General features: G+C 37.5%; 2 protein-coding genes across 3 annotated transcripts; both read left to right on the top strand.

The window, feature by feature from the left end:
- Positions 1–161: 161 nt before the first annotated feature.
- ccr7 (chemokine (C-C motif) receptor 7) lies at positions 162–3,481 on the top strand. 2 transcript variants are annotated; one of them, XM_058779354.1, is made up of 3 exons: positions 162–429; positions 1,334–1,374; positions 1,940–3,481. In XM_058779354.1, the coding sequence occupies exons 2-3, from the start codon at positions 1,354–1,356 to the stop codon at positions 3,005–3,007; spliced, it is 1,089 nt and encodes a 362-aa protein (XP_058635337.1). In that variant the 5' UTR covers positions 162–429; positions 1,334–1,353; the 3' UTR covers positions 3,008–3,481. The 2 variants fall into 2 exon arrangements, with proteins under 2 accessions (XP_058635337.1, XP_058635336.1); XM_058779353.1 differs by having other exon boundaries at positions 163–1,128.
- An 11,508-nt stretch (positions 3,482–14,989) lies between these two features.
- Positions 14,990–16,803, top strand: LOC131541801 (cytochrome c). Its single transcript, XM_058777742.1, has 3 exons — positions 14,990–15,140; positions 15,987–16,161; positions 16,250–16,803. The coding sequence occupies exons 2-3, from the start codon at positions 15,993–15,995 to the stop codon at positions 16,393–16,395; spliced, it is 315 nt and encodes a 104-aa protein (XP_058633725.1). The 5' UTR covers positions 14,990–15,140; positions 15,987–15,992; the 3' UTR covers positions 16,396–16,803.
- Positions 16,804–17,144: the final 341 nt, after the last annotated feature.

The following is a 17,144-nucleotide window of genomic DNA, read 5'->3' as shown; positions in this document are numbered from 1 at the left end:
TTTTTTTAATCCTCTGCATGCATGCACACACATGTATATAGGCCTATATATATATATATATATATATATATATATATATATAGTCCAATCTTAAGGCCACTTATCAGTCAATAACCAAAAAAAAAATAAAAACACCAGTGATTTCTGTATAAACAGGTTAGTGTACAGGTGACTGTACCAGTGAGGTTTTATTCACCATTTGTGTGAGCTAACTGAAGCAGTTCTTTCACCACGCAAATCACCTGAGTTGTGGCCGAAACACATCTTCCTGCTTAGGCTTTTTTTCCTGGCAGCGATGTACACACAAACCCACAGCTGCACATGTGCAGCAGAGTGTGTACCTGTGCAGAGTTGAAACTTGATGGAGGGGTGGGGGTGGGTGTTCTGACAGTGATTGAAGACAAGGACATTTAAAGAACCAGAAGTGGGGTAAAAGCAAGTTAAATGAATTGTTGTTGTTGTTGTTGCTTTATAGTCTGCCTTATTTGTAATATGCACTTGTGTTCAGGATTTTGACAGAACTTGTAATACACTGTAAAACATCACAGAATAATCAGAGCAATACAGAGCAGTCAGAGCAAGATACTTCACACACACACAAAACGTTTTTATAATCAAATAAACTAATTATATCTCCTTTAGGTGGATAATTATATCTGAGTCATCAAGGTATAGCATCTAAATTTAGACCCTATCTACACCTGGGTTACATTGTATAAAAGCCGTTTTACCATGTGTATCTGTGTCTAGTAAATGACTGTTTTTTTTTTAAACTCATAATGTTTAAGAAATTAAAGCAGAAATTATACGCAGATAATTAATAGATAATTGTTTTTTAATTATTACTGGTTGGTTTAATTTAGTGAACTGCAGGAAAATATTTAAAATGGGATGAATTTATGGTGGAGGACATCTATATGGTTGTAAAGGTAAGAAATGAAGTTGTTTTTCTTGAAACACAGACTGAGGCTGTGGTGAAAACCCTTTCCTCTGGTCTTGGCTTCAAAGTTAAAAGTGGTGCTTCACCTTTTTAACACAGCAGATGCAGAGCTCTCGTATTCACTGTGTTGTTAGTAGTCCTGGTGAAACATTCAAAGAGAAAGTCTTAAATCATGCATGCTTTTACCGGTAAGCCTAAAAATGTATCTGTTGAATAACGCTGTTAAATGTATCAAATAGCTTTACAAATCTATAAAAATTTACAGGATTTGGTCAAAGAAGAGACATGATCTATTAGTGTAGTTCTATATTTTTTTTTTCAAACTTTTACTTGCATATGAATGAGATCTATCATTTTGTGTACTTTCTGACACTTTGCGTTTTTCATCGACAGTTTTTTGCCCTTTGCTGCTGATGTGGTCGTGCCAGATTAAGGTAATTTGTTAATTAAACTAAGACAAACTGCACGCACCTTTCATTCTAACCTCTAAATCCAGAGAGTAGTTCACCCAAAAATGAAAATTCTGTCATCGTTTACTCGCTCTACTCATTGTTTCAAACCTGTATGACTGGCATGCTTTTGTGGAACAGAGAAGGAGATTTGAGGGTGAATCACCATTCACTTTCATTGCGCACGTTTTGCATGCAGTGAACGGGGAATGGTGACTGAAGCTGACATCTTTTGTACGCTACAGTAACAAGTAAATCGGTAACACTTTACAATAACGTTAACGTTGGTTAATGCTTAAATTAACATTATCTTTTAATGACAATACACATTAGTTACAGTAGGCATATTCATTAATCATATGAGCTTGGAACAAGATGCCAGAATTTCCATTTTTGTATAGTAGAATGGGTTTTTCAAACACTTTACAGTTAATCTCTAAACAGGAATCATGTTCAGATTTAGACTGTCTAGGGATTGTAAATTTATAGGATAATGACACCTTTTTCCTTGAATGGTTTTTGTGAAGCATCTGCATTACCTTTATTTCAGAAAAGCTTGTCCAATGTGACTGCTGATTACCAAATGGATAACAAATCCACAACAGAGTATGATTATTCCCCAGAGACGGTGGATTACAGCGATCATGAATTAATATGTGATAGAGGCTCCAACCGTTCCTTCCGCGCCTGGTTCCTGCCCACCATCTACACCATCATCTGCCTCCTGGCCCTCGTGGGAAACTTTCTGGTCATCCTAACCTACCTTTACTTCAAGAGGCTGAAGACGATGACTGACGTCTACCTGCTCAATCTAGCCATGGCTGACCTACTGTTTGCAATTTCGCTCCCCTTCTGGGCAGCTAGTTTCATGAGCAAGTGGCACTTGGGTCCGTATCCATGCAAGGCCATGTTTACCATCTACAAGGTCAGCTTCTTCAGCGGCATGTTCCTTCTCACCTGCATCAGCGTAGATCGCTATTTCTCCATCACAAAGGCCATCTCTGCTCATCGCTGTCGCTCCAGTGCGGTCTTTTACGGACAGGTGTCTTCTCTGGTTACTTGGGTGATGGCAGTGATCTTTTCGGTACCTGACATGGTGTTCTCTGAAGTCAACATCAATGGCACCTGTACGGCAAATGGCAACAACTATGAAGACTACCGCATTAGGATGCTGGTAAGTCAGATGGTCCTGGGTTTTATACTTCCAGCGGTTGTCATTGGGTTCTGTTACATCTGTATCATCAAGACCCTCATCCAAGCCAAGAACTTTGAGAGGAATAAAGCCTTCAAGGTCATCATTGCAGTGGTATCTGTCTTTGTGTTCAGTCAACTACCCTACAATGTAGTCATGGGAGTGACCACTCAGGAAACAACAGACTGCAACAAGGACAAGAGTCGCATTTACGCTTTGGATGTGACCAGAGCCGTGGCCTTCTTGCGCTGCTGCATAAACCCCTTCCTGTACGCCTTCATTGGGGTAAAGTTTCGCAATGATCTCCTGAAGCTACTGAAAGACTTGGGATGTATCAGAAAGAGCCACCTCATGTACACCTACTGCGGTAAACGAAGATCCTCTGTCGGCCTGGACACCGAAACCACAACTACGTTTTCCCCCTGAATGCTCCTATCTGTTAAAGAGCAGATTCCAGAACAACAAAAAAAAGGTTTTGCCAATTTACTCCTGTTACATAGTGGTAAATCGCTTCATAAGCTCCATTCAGATAACAGTGCCTGTGGAGGACTGTATGGTGCCATATACTGACATGCCGCAAATTTTGCTGTGCAGTGTTACTAGTGACTTATTGTACAAAAACTTCCTGCTTTATAACAATGAGCTTTTCACTTCTTGTTTTTGATTCCTCTTTGAGAAATGTCTGTCACTCTTTGTTATATGATGTAGCCATTTTGTGTTCTATATCTTGTTCTCAATATCAATATACTGCATATTACACATGCTTTCAAAAATGAGACATCTTTAAGGCTAACCATCCACTAAGATGTGAAAAATGTATTTAGCTGGTATTCATTATTCAAATTCATTTTATTTACTCTGTCTGAGATGTTATAAAACTGAATAAATCTACATTTTCTGAAATAACTGACTTGATATTTGTGTGTTAGAAACATGTGCTCAACAAAATAGTTTCACCCTCTTCAGTTGTGTGCAAAATATATGTAATGCTAAAATAAAAACTGAACAGGAGAAATAGGTTTAGAAACTACAAACACAAACATAGAACATTGTTCACTTGCAGGAAACTGTGAACTATTGCCTTGTTTGGTTTCTCACCCACCTTAATGGTTTGTAAAGAAGAATTTATACTCATTGTCTGTGGTCACAGTTGGTGTGGTTTTGGTGAGTCAAAGTGACAAAGTGAAGTTGACCCATACTCAGAATTTGTGCTCTGCATTTAACCCATCCAAAGTGCACACACACACACGATCAGCTTTTTATGGCACCCAGGGAGCATTTGGGGGTTCGGTACCTTGCTCAAGGGCACCTCAGTTGTGGTATTGAGGGTGGAGAGAGCCCTGTGCATTCACTCCCCCACCTACAATTCCTGCTGGACCTGAGACTCGAACTCGCAACCTTTAGGGTTACGAGTCCGACTCTCTAACCATTAGTCCACGACTTCCATTTTAAGTCTGTGTTACACTTAAAATGCCCTGCTTGCAGAGAAGCTACATACAGCTCAATTCAGTTTTCATTTATTCATTTTTAGATACTGCCCAAAAAATTGGTTACATTACATATGCAACCCACAAAAACACTTTACTGAAGAACAAAAGAGGTACAAAGCTGTCACTGGGTCAGGTACAAAAGCTAAAAGGTACGTCTTTGCACTTTATTTACCCCAAAATGGTACTTTAAAAGTACATATTAGTAACCAAAGTGCAATCCTACAAATCAGTACCTTTTGAAATGGTACTGCCCCAGTGACAGCTTTGTATTGTAGCTGAATATTGAGAGAATATTGAGAGTTGTGAGCTCTGCTGTCACTGTTTAAGCTAGACAGTGTAAGCGCCAAGGGATCAAGGTTATTTTCACAAATATGTTATGATATTATAGTAGATATATTACATTTGCACAATTTGGTTTTGTACAGTCATTAATGAAGGGCTTAAGACTGATCTCAAAACAGTCTGAACTGAATACCCACGAGCAAGGAGATCCAGGGGATCTCAAGTTGAGGAAGTGCCATTGCACCTTCTTGGAAAAAAAGAAAGAAAGAAAGTTGTATATATATATATATATATATATATATATATATATATATATATATCGATAGTTGTAATTTTGCCAAATGTGTTTGTCTTGCTTTATTCTCAGCATTATCTAAAAAAAGAACTGACATCAAAATCGCTTTTTTTCCCCCATTTGGAGCCAAGTTGCATAAACTTATCTTCTATGTTAAGCAGTGTCTTAAAAACTAGTCTGACCAACTAGTAGTTAGCAAAGGGGTAAGCAGTCTTACTTTTTGGATTCAGCTGAGAATAATCTATTTTTTTAATGTAACTAAATTCAAAAAAGTATGACTAGTATTAGATGCTAGGCCAACTTTTAGGGCTAGTCTAAACCTTTTATGCAACCAGCCCCAGCTGGGTAGATGCTGGTGTCTCACTGGGGTCAGTATCACCATAGAGTGCCTTTCAACCCTCACAATACTCAAAAATTTTGGTTTTAATTTCCCATTCGCTTTATAATAGTAGACACTCAAGTACTATAGAAACATATTAACTGAGCTCCCACACATTTTTATTTTTAGATAATTATGGGCCATTATTCAAAGCATCCATCCTGTCATCTATATTACTGTTAAATACGTTTTCATTGCAAAATGAAGATGTAAATTATATTTTCTGAAAAGTATGATGTCCCTCTCCTAAACAGGGTTATTAAAAAAATTACAAATTACAACCTCAATCACATTGATTATACAACTAACCCCCCAATATTAACTACAAATGAATGCTATGTCCACCCTGCCATGTTTATGTCCACTCTATCGAGTCTAAGTGGCCGACAGGGTGGACATTTTGAGCTTCAATAAGCATATTAGCTTACAACAAACTGTGAATAGCTAAATATTTAGTCTTCTTGTCGAAGAGAATTTTGTATATTTAAACTTTTGAAATTTTGAATATACTGTATTCAAATCACACAACAGGGTGGACATGTTAAGCTTTGGTAAGTAAGCAAACTCATATGAAGAAAATGTGTTAATTGAAAAGTCACCAAATTATTCACCTCAGCCTTGAAATTCCCGCCACTGAAGAGACTAAATAAAATCTGTTGTCCTGATTTCACTAAAGGGGATGGCCTTTTCTTAAAGGGGCGGATTCCCCAATATGACAGGGTGGACAACCATTCAAGGGATATGGACAAACTCTTCTTTTTTTATTAAATAAAAATTAAGTTTTTATTGCCAAATGATCAATACACTCAAATTGGGTAATCTCTTATTTAACAAAATACTTATAGGAGATTTTTTTATTTTTTTTGTTTTATGATTTGACAATAGGCTATTCTACTATCATTCAAATTTAATGAGCAGTGCATAGGACATAGCAAAATAACACTCATCCTGTTACACAAAACAAAACAAAAAAATTTTGAAAATGTATCTAAGAGCCAAGTGATGCTTTTGTTATGAATATAAAAACTTAGCCTAATAACACACACCCTTTCGTAGTCATTTTTATGTTAAGTTATCATGGCAAATGAGTTATTTATGTACAGGACACCAAAAAGCACCCTACAGTGACATTGACCCGCTGCTTAATGTTAGGTTAATATTGCAAGATATTAGTTGTGACTAAGAGAACCTTTCACCTTTACATGATACTTTAACCCAAAGTAACGTCAACAAGACTACACCTGCACTTTTAAACAAGTGGACAATTTTAAACATTGTATCTTTGCTCATGGGCGTACTGTTTTTTTAAGCAAAGTTGTTAACGCCATGTGACTACTCACTGTAGATTTGCAGAAAAATTACATGATAATGCTGACATGACAGTGTGTGCTGATTGGCTGTCAGTACCACAGGAAACTTCACAAGTGAGTATTTTGAGCTCTGACATTCAACGCATTAAACCAGGCACTGCAAAAAGAAAAAAGAAAGAGAGAAAGAATCAAGCCATTATGTCGTTACACTCTTTGCCGCAGTTCCAAAATTTAGCCGCTAGAGCGCACTCTTGCATAAAATCATTTTGATGCTGGCAACCATTTGATCACATAACGATAAAGTACTACTCTTGAACAGCAGGTGTCAGCAACATTTGAGAAGAAGGGACAGCACAGGAAACAATAAAATGTGTTGGAGGTAGAGGAAGTGCAGCAAGGAACACTAGGGAATAATATGGGAAGGGCACAGTCACCTTTAAATGTACAGTAGGAGCTTCTTGAGCAAAATTTGTAACAATGTAAAACCTAATTCATATTATAAGCAATGTGGGAAGTTTTTAAGCTTTTCTGAATCTTGAGGTCAGAAAATTATGGACAAAAATTGCATTGGTTTATAACCTAAATACCTAAAGGTCATGAGAGGAAATACACTCACAGTGCCTCTCAAGCCTTTTTCTTTCACAGTCTTTGAGAACAGAATCAAAACCTAGATCTCAGATGTTGTTTTATTAATAGACTGATATTACATTAGGTCTCCCTGGAGCTATTTATGAACTGGCCAACAGTAGAGGTGATAACCCTATAATGATGGCTAGTTAGGAGAGAGGACGTGCTGAATATGAAAAAGAACATGGCTTCAAAAGCAAGGATTTTTGTTCGTTGCTATCAGAACAGTCCACAATTGGTTTGTTGTCTTGGTAACAAGGGCAGCAGTGAATTGAATTCAGAGGCTTGCAGTGTTGTAGCAGTTCAAGTAAAGGATAGGAGCAAAGATCTGGGATAGCATTTGCGTGAGTTTAGTTTAGATAATAATGATGTTAATAGTGTTTTAAGACATTAAAATTTTTCAGGTTGGGTATTACATTTCATGGCTCTCTTTTTGGTTTGAGTTGGGTCAGTGAGTTCATCTGTACATGAGTATAATTTAGTCAAAATTAAATAAAAGGCCACTTAAATGTGTTTAAAGAGAGAGCACATTTATGACTGTTTCTTAACATACTTAAGTATACTTACTATTTTCAAAGTAAGTTTAAAAAGTACACTTATTTTGAAGTGTTGACTAAAGTACTAAACCACATGTAAAGTATACTTGATTATAATTTTAACTCTAATGTGTAGATTTAAAGTTATTTACAAATGAAGAGTTCAGATGCAAAAGCCTCTAAGTGCCATTTGAAATTTTCTTCTAATATGAGTATTTTTGAGAGGCTCTCATGTGTAGGTTCAGTAATTTCACTTTAACGGCAATGAATAAGTTATTTTCATTGGTATGAAAGTGAAATAACTGAACATAAATATAAGAGTATTAAGATATAATAAGCACTTAGGCTTCTGCATCTGAACTCTTCAAATATATTTCAATACATGTCATAAAAGTTTCAATAGAAATGACAGTAAAGTATTTTAGAGTACAATAAATGTTTTTCATTACATTCAGCAGTATTTAACAATATTTCAAAGACAACAGAATTATGAAATTACAGGTGCATCTCAAAAAATTTTAATATCGTGAAAAAATGTTTTGTAACATTTCAAAAAGTGAAACTTTCATATATTCTAGATTCACTATTATTTGTCACTATTATTTGAATAGCGCTTTTAACAATGCAAATTGTGTCAAAGCAGCTTTACATCAGCTTAATATAAAGCTGGGTGGCTTTATATCAGCTTTACAGTATTTAGCCGGGGAAATAGTGTGTCGAAATAGTGTCATTCTCCTCTGGCCAGACAAAATCAGCAGTTTAAATCTAGGATAAAGCAGAGTCAGATTGTGCAGAGGACTCATCTGTTTCCTGTGGTCTTATCCTGATGTCCGTCTAGGATCTTCACTGGGGATCAGTCTCTGGGGCTCATCTAGTTGTCCTGGTCTCCGCTGACATTCAGGGCTGTAGAGGCCATCTCTAGGTGCTGTACCACCGTCTGATCTGGATACGGACTGGATCCAGGTGGCTGCAGTGACCATCTGATCTGGATACAGTCTGGATATGGGTGGCTACGGTGACCTCGGAATAAGAAAGAAACATACTAATATTAGCGTAGATGCCATTCTTCTAACGATGGAACAAGTACATCGAGTGTTTTGGGAAGTGTTCCCGGTTCTGGTTGACCTAATTAATGCAGCTTAACAATCCTTCAATGGATTTGAATTATAGAAATGCAATAGTGTATTATGTGTAAGCCAGGTTAAAGAGATGGGTCTTTAATCTAGATTTAAACTGACAGTGTGTGTCTGCTTTCCGAACAGTGTTAGATAGTTCCATAGTTTGGGTGCTAAATAGGAAAACAATCTCCCGCCCGCAGTTGATTTTAATATTCTAGGTATTATCAAATGGCCAGAGTTTTGAGATCGCAGCGGACGTGAAGGACTATAGTGTGATAAGAGCTCACTCAAATACTGAGGTGCCAAACCATTCAGGGCCTTATAGGTAATTAGCAAGATCTTAAAATGTATACGATGTTTAATAGGGAGCCAGTGCAGTGTTGACAGAACCGGGCTAATGTGGTCATACTTCCTGCTTCTAGTAAGAACTCTAGCTGCTGCATTTTGGACCAACTGTAGTTTGTTTATTAAACGTGCAGAGCAACCACCCAATAAATTCCTGGCTGGTGGAATGATCTTCCCACCCATATTCGGAGTACTGGATCCCTGTCAATCTTCAAGCAACAGCTGAAAACTCATCTCTTTCGACACTACTTGACTTCAACCTACACATAAAAAAAAAATAAAAAATAAAAAATATTTCTCCTTACTTATTCCTTCCCTTGCTAGCTTGTACTTATTTAAACAGTGCCTGAGACTTGGTGTTACAAGCACTTCCTTTGTCGAATTGCCTCTTCAAGATAAATCGCTTCATGTGTTCCCCAAATTGTAAGTCGCTTTGGATAAAAGCGTCTGCAAAATGACTAAATGTAAATGTAAAGCATTACAATAATCTAGCCTCGAGGTCATGAACGCATGAATTAATGTTTCTGCATTTGACATTGAGAGCATAGGTCATAATTTAGATATATTTTTAAGATGGAAAAATGCAGTTTTACAAATGCTAGAAACATGTTTTTCGAAGGAAAGATTGCTATCAAAAAGTACGCCTAGGTTCCTAGCTGATGACGAAGAATTTACAGAACAGCCATCAAGTATTAGACAGTGATCTAGGTTATTACATGCAAAAGTTTTTGGTCCAATAATTAACACCTCTGTTTTTTTCAGAATTTAGCAGTAAGAAATTGCTAGTCTTCCAGTTTTTGATATCAACTATACATTCCGTTAATTTTGCAAATTGGTAAGTTTCATCAGGTCGAAGAAATATAGAGCTGAGTATCATCAGCATAACAGTGAAAGCTAACACCATGTTTCCTAATGATATCTCCCAAGGGTAACATGTAAAGCGTGAAACGTAAGGGGCCAAGTACTGAGCCTTGAGGTACTCCATACTGCACTTGTGATTGGTATGATACCTCTTCATTTACTGCCACGAATTGATAGCGGTCAGATAAGTATGATTTGAACCATGCTAATGCACTTCCACTAATGCCAACATAATTTTCTAGTCTATTTAAAAGAATGTTGTGGTCGATAGTGTCAAACGAGGCGCTAAGATCCAGTAACACTAATAGAGAGATACAACCACGATCAGATGATAAAAGCAGGTCGTTTGTAACTCTAATGAGAGCAGTCTCAGTACTATGATATGGTCTAAAACATGACTGGAAATCCTCACATATATCATTTTTCTCTAAGAAGGAACATAGTTGTGATGATACCACCTTTTCTAATATCTTTGACAGAAAAGGGAGATTCGAGATCGGTCTGTAATTAATTAATTCTTTGGGGTCAAGTTGTGGTTTTTGAATGAGAGGCTTAATAACAGCCAGTTTGAAGGTTTTTGGGACATATCCTAATGACAATGATGAGTTAATGATATTCAGAAGATGATCTATTACTTCTGGAAGCACCTCTTTTAGGAGCTTAGATGGAACAGGGTCTAACATACAGGTTGTTGGTTTAGATTATTTAACAAGTTTATACAATTCTTCATTTCCAATAGAAGAGAATGAGTGGAATTGTTCCTCAGGGGATCCATAGAGTATTATCTGATGCGATACTGTGGCTGACAGCAGCATGGTTACAATTTTATCTCTAATAGTTTCAATCTTGGAAGTAAAGTAGTTCATAAAATCATTACTACTGTGCTGCTGGGTAATGTCTGCACCTGCTGATGTTATATTTTTTGTTAATTTAGCCAATGTATTGAATAAATACTTGGGGTTGTGTTTGTTTTCTTCTAAAAGAGACGTAAAGTAAGCAGATCTAGCATTTTTAAGGCTTTCCTGTAGGAGAGAGTATTTTCCCGCCAAGCAATACGAAATACCTCTAATTTTGTTTTTTTTCCAGCTGCGCTCCATTTTCCAGGCTGCTCTCTTTAAGACCCGAGTGTGCTCATTATACCACGGTGGTCCTTAAGCGTAAAGGAGCAACCATATCTAAAGTACTAGAAAAGAGAGAGTCCATAGTTTCTGTTACATCATCAAGGTGTTCTGAGATATTGGATATGCTGAGGAACTGAGATAAGTCAGGAAGATTATTTATAAAGCAGTCTTTTGTGGTAGAAGTGATGGTTCTACCATATTTGTAACAAGGAGTTGGCTTTACAGCTTTAGCTATATGGAATATAAAAGAAACTAGATAATGATCTGAGATATCATTGCTCTGCTGCAAAATTTCAACACCACTGACATCAATTCCATGTGACAGTATTAAATCTAGAGTATGATTTCGACAATGAGTAGGTCCTGACACGTGTTGTTTAACACCAATAGAGTTTAGAATGTCTATAAATGCTGATCCCAACAAATCTTTTTCATTATCAACATTGATATTAAAATTACCAGCAATTAGGACTTTATCTGCAGCCAGCACTAACTCCGATAGAAAATCAGCAAATTCTTTAATAAAGTCTGTGTGGTGCCCTGGTGGCCTGTATACAGTAGCTAGTACAAACATTACAGGGGATTTATCATTAACACTTGTTTCTTTGGATAACGTTATATGAAGCACCATTACTTCGAACTAATTATACTTGAAACCCAACCTCTGAGAAATACTGAAAATGTTGCTATAAATTGTAGCAACACCTCCCCCTTTACCTTTTGGATGCGGTTCATGTTTGTAACAGTAATCTTGGGGGGTAGACTTGTTTAAAGTAATGTAATCATCTGGTTTTAGCCAGGTTTCTGTCAAACAAAGCACATCTAGTTTATGGTCAGTGATCATATCATTTACAAAAAGTGCTTTTGTAGAAAGAGATCTAATATTCAATAAGCCAAGCTTTATCATTTGTTTATCTGTATTATATGTGTTTTTTATTTGTTGAACATCAATTAAATTGTTACTCTTACTTTGGTTTGGATGTTTTCTGTATTTTCTAGTTCGGTGAACAGACACAGTCTGCCACAAAGTGTGGCATGGAAGCAATCATCCTGTGGCACTGCAGAGGCACTATTGAGCCTCAGCTCGTCTGTATTGTTGGATCGACTGTTTCTCATCTTTCTCTTGAAAATATCTCATGGGGTTCAGGTCAGGCATGTTGGTTGGCCAATCAAGCACAGTAATATCATGGTCAGCAAACCACTTGGAGGTGGTTTTGGCACTATGGGCAGGTGCTAAAGTCCTGCTGGAAAAGGAAATCAGCATCTCCATAAAGCTTGTCAGCAGATGAAAGCATAAAGTGCTCCAAAATCTCCTGGCAGACAGCTGCATTGACTTTGGACTTGATAAAACATAATGGACCAACACCAGCAGACGTTACGACACCCCAAATCATCACTGACTTCGGAAACTTCACACTGGACTTCGAGCAGCTTGGATTCTGTACCTCTCCAGTCTTCCTCCAGACTCCAGACCTTGATTTCCAAATGAAATGCAAAATTTACTTTTATCTGAAAAGAGGACTTTGGACCACTGAGCAACAGTCCAGTTCTTTTTCTCTTTAGCCCAGGTAAGATGCTTCTGACGTTGTTTCTGTTTCAGAAGTGGCTTGGAAGCCCTTTTCCTGAAGACGTCTGAGTGTGGTGACTCTTGATGCACTGACTCCAGCTTCAGTTCTCTCCTTGTGAAGCTCTCCCAAGTGTTTGAATCGGCTTTGCTTGACAGTATTCTCAAGCTTGTGGTCATCCCTGTTGCTTGTGCACCTTTTCCTACTTAATTTCTTCCTTCCAGTCAACCTTACATTTAATATGTTTTGATACAGCACTCTGTGAACAGCCACCCCTTTCATTAATGATCTTCTGTGACTTACCCTCTTTGTGGAGGGTGTCAGTGGTTGTCTTCTGGACCATTGCCAAGTCAGCAGTCTTAACCATTATTGTGGTTTCAAAGAACAAGAGATACCCGGTGTTCTGACGATTTGTGCTACCCGCTCGGATTGTGCTACCTCCCATTAAAAAGATAGCTACCTATCAGATTGTGCTACCAGCATCTTATTCATGTGGTTTGAGGCTTTTTTTAATGTCCATACCTACCCCTACCCTAAACCTACCCGTCCACACCTACCCTTACCCTAAACTTACCCTTAAATTAAAACAATGCAAATATATTATTGGTAGCACAATCTGATAGGTAGCATGTTTTGTCGGTACACCAGAATTTACACTGTAGGGATGGCGTAATGAAACTCAAATGTAAAATTTTGACTTTCCTGAGCTGTAAGCTCTAATTATCAAAATTAAAACAAAAAAAAACTTTTGAAGTGTTTTACTTTACATGTAATGAATCTAGAATATATGAAAGTTTCACTTTTTGAAATAAGTTACTAAAAAAGAACTTTTTCACGATATTCTGATTTTTTTTAGATGCAAGTCAAGTCCCACTTAAGCACTTATATCCCACTTATATTATTTCCACAAAAAGTATTCTTCTTAAAAGTATGTTAAAGTGTACTTATTTTTCACAAGGGCCTTTTGGTGTTTTTGGTATGAATGTATCCCAGCATTCTAAATTCAATTGCATTTAAATGGCAACTTTAAAATGCTGGAGCTTGTTTTTGTTTGTGTTAAGCTTAACTAAATGGATTGTCTTTCCTCAATTAGAAGGCTATATAAAACAATACATGTGAAAGCAAAAAGACACACACCTCACTGCAAAAAAAAAATTAAATAAATAAAAAAATATAACATATAGATTATAACAGGTGTTATTTTCCCATACTGCATACAACCAAGGTCACATCACATCAGGAACGCCTCTGATAGTGACTCAGAGCAATCCTAACTTGTTAGTCAGAGTCACAATGACAACTCAAGTGTGTTCTGTAGGTTAAGTCTGTTGTTTTCACACGGAAGGTCCAGTTATGACATTTTGATTGAACATTACAAGGTCAAAAAGGTCAATAAAATTAAACATATGCATGGATGAATCACAAAAAGTTATTTAGAAAATACAGTGAACTCCATTTCATCCTGGCTATAATGTCATCAGGATAGGAAGATCAAAGGAATTTAGGGAACTGTCAGAAACAGATTCAGTATAGAATATCTGAGTTTAAAACAAATTTAAATTTGTAATGTCAGTAGGTCGTTTTAACGTAAGTTGTATGGCAGGTGAGGATGTGTTATAAAAAGCTACAGAGATATTTCCATTTGAAAGGAGGCACGTTTCAAGCAGTTTTCCTTGAGAAATTGCTAACATGTAATGTTTACGAAACGCTATACAGTTATGGCATATTGACGAATTTATGAACGTCTGGCAAGACCTGTCATTTGTCATTCCTGTCAGTCACGTGAGTGCAAACCACCCTAATTATAAGCTCTCATTTGTGAGTCACCTGTTGGCTTCAGGTGTTGACGGGGAAACCCCAGATAACTTGAAAATCAAGTCTTCTGGACACCTCTCGTGCTCATTTCCCAGTGAATCGTGTGAATGGTTACGTGCCGCAATGTAATGAAACTCCTGTCACGCAGACAAACGCTCATGTGACGCAACGTCAGAGTCACATTAGGCTACATGTGTACAGAGGAGGAGCTTGTGGTCTGCTTGAGTAATGCCTACCTTTGAGGCTTGTTTCAATGTGCAACATAAATATAATTTGTTAATTAACAGTATACTGTATGCTGATATAAAACGCGCTCAATATTGTTATCAGGGTAACCACACCTTTTAACGAATTTAGATAGTTTCTCATTAATTAATGAATCAATATATAGAAATATATAGGACGTTTGAAAAATATGTATAAAATAAAATATTTTCTGAGAATAACTAAGAAACAATATAGTCATATTATTGAAAATGTAAGTTTGACGAAAAGCCATGTTTTCTCCATCCCTTTCATTTACATGTCCAGACTCTGAACTCCGCTTTATCTAAACCGATTATCTCTTAAAGGCACTGACTGTCACAACTCCATAGATGGTTCTTCAGGGGAACAGCTGCGGGACCGCGACCAGATTCGTCGGAAAGAGACACGTGACGGCTCACGCAGCGCATGATTGTGACGTCAAATACCGGAGCGCTCTCTAAAATGAAATGACCTTTCTTTTTCGCCCTGATACAGAATCAGTTCGCCGACCGGCACGAACAGAGTACCGCACTCCGCAAGATAAGGAGATTCCTCACACGGCCTGAAAGGTAATATTATCTGCCCTATTAAACCGATCGCGTCCGCCGCGTTGATTATCACAGATGTGACATTTAAACGAAATAGAGGATTTTTAAGCGGTTCTGAGGAAGGGTGGCGTAAGGTTGCGTAAGCTTACCGGTAACGTTACTCTTCAAGAACAATTGTATGTCACGGAAGGAAAATAACTTACAGGGTTTAGTAACCATCTCTGTATATTTGTTATTGAAACAGGAGGAAGGCTCGTATTTGGTAATTGAGCAGTAATAAACGTTCAGTAATTCATGAGAAAGTGCTTTATGTAAAACTAGCCAGATGTGGCTAGCTGTTAGCTTCCGCAACGTGTATCTGACGCCGGTTTACGACTTCTGCGGTGTTCTTCAGAAATGTGTAGTTTATCTGAGAGTCTTTTGATAAGTTAATTTGGGATTTTGTCACACGAACTCCGATCCGGCTTCTCATTAGTGGTAAGCTAGTTCCAACAGGCGGATGCCTAACGAGCTATACCTCTGTGATTAAGGCTTCTTTTAATGAAGGCGATTTAAGGTTATCCTCGAATGAACATCTTAATACCGAGATGTTTACAGATACGAATTTGCAGAGATTGGATGTCATAGGAAACATATTCCATCTACCTGGAAACCAACAGAAGATGCTTTACTTCTCAATGGGTGGTGAACTGACTATTTAAGCAATTTTCGACCTTGATTTGGTGGAATTATGTCTTGAAGTTTATGGGTTAAGCATATAGGTGCTCCATCCTTGAATGACCTTCAGATGATCTGTCTGCTGTGCTTTTAAACCGCTCACCCTTCAAATGCCTTTCTGCAGTGTTTTCACCTCTCCTTTACCTCTAGGTAAATATGGGTGACGTTGATAAGGGAAAGAAGGTTTTCGTCCAGAAGTGCGCCCAGTGCCACACAGTTGAAAACGGAGGCAAGCACAAAGTGGGGCCAAATCTTTGGGGTCTTTTTGGACGCAAGACCGGTCAGGCACCGGGATATTCCTACACGGATGCCAATAAGAGCAAAGGTAAGGCTTACTGATGATGTTACAGTTTGTTTGCTTTTCACAAAATGATATAATAACAATATTTAACAATTTTTTTTCTTTTTTACAGGCATTGTCTGGGGTGAAGACACCTTGATGGAATATTTGGAGAATCCCAAGAAGTACATTCCAGGCACAAAGATGATCTTTGCTGGGATCAAGAAGAAGGGCGAGAGGGCAGACCTTATTGCATACTTAAAGTCAGCCACATCGTAATACAGTTGGAGAGCGAGGAGATTGCAATATTTAAATTAACTCTTTGTAGTTGGATGTCTTTAACAATATCTATTCAAAAGGTGTGACACATCCAAGTGGCCAGGATTATTCATTATAACATGTGGCATGCTTCTAATGCCAGTCCATTTTAGCAGTGAATATTTCCACTTCTTTGTTTGTCCAAGTGATGTTAAAATGAGTTGAGTTACTGCAGATCCCCAGTGTATCTACTGAGGGAATGAAAACCATGTCCCCTGGTTTCACAGGAGCTGTTGTACATTAAATTATTAAATTGTATTGAACCCTTGGAGTATTTGGATCACAATGAGAGACTGAACAAGCAGCATGCTTATTGGTAACTAATTGTATCAGATGGATTTGATCTCAAATAAAACGGTAAAAACAGTCCATTTTTGTCGTGTCCATTCATGGTCTAATGCATTTGCCTGCTAATGTTTCTCTTTGTGCACTTTAGTGATAGCTCACAATTTCTTCAGTTTTACCTTTTGAGTTTCAGTTCTCAATGTACCAAGCAGTCCTCCAACCAATATTGAAGCTTTCATGTCAGGAAATTGGTTGCACTGCCATAAGTGATTAATTATAATGTTATTACAACAAAATGATGTTACTACAAATTTAATACCACTAAAGTGCATTCAGATTGCTTTATGTGCTCTGTTTTTCAGATTCATAACATCCAAATTACTGATTTAGATATAGAACAACTAAAAGTAAAGAAGTTACTATCA

The sequence above is a fragment of the Onychostoma macrolepis genome, chromosome 06 (assembly GCF_012432095.1).
Source record: "Onychostoma macrolepis isolate SWU-2019 chromosome 06, ASM1243209v1, whole genome shotgun sequence".
Lineage (NCBI taxonomy): Eukaryota > Metazoa > Chordata > Actinopteri > Cypriniformes > Cyprinidae > Onychostoma > Onychostoma macrolepis.
Note: the sequence above shows the minus strand (reverse complement) of the source record. Positions and strands in the feature narration are given on the sequence as shown.

Bases quoted from the DNA above. Each gene is read 5' to 3' on its own strand.
- ccr7 (XM_058779353.1), top strand. The intron at 1,375-1,939 runs GTAATTTGTTAA...CCTTTATTTCAG, and splicing joins TGTGGTCGTGCCAGATTAAG to AAAAGCTTGTCCAATGTGAC.
- LOC131541801 (XM_058777742.1), top strand. From the start codon at position 15,993: ATGGGTGACGTTGATAAGGGAAAGAAGGTTTTCGTCCAGAAGTGCGCC. The intron at 16,162-16,249 runs GTAAGGCTTACT...TCTTTTTTACAG, and splicing joins GGATGCCAATAAGAGCAAAG to GCATTGTCTGGGGTGAAGAC.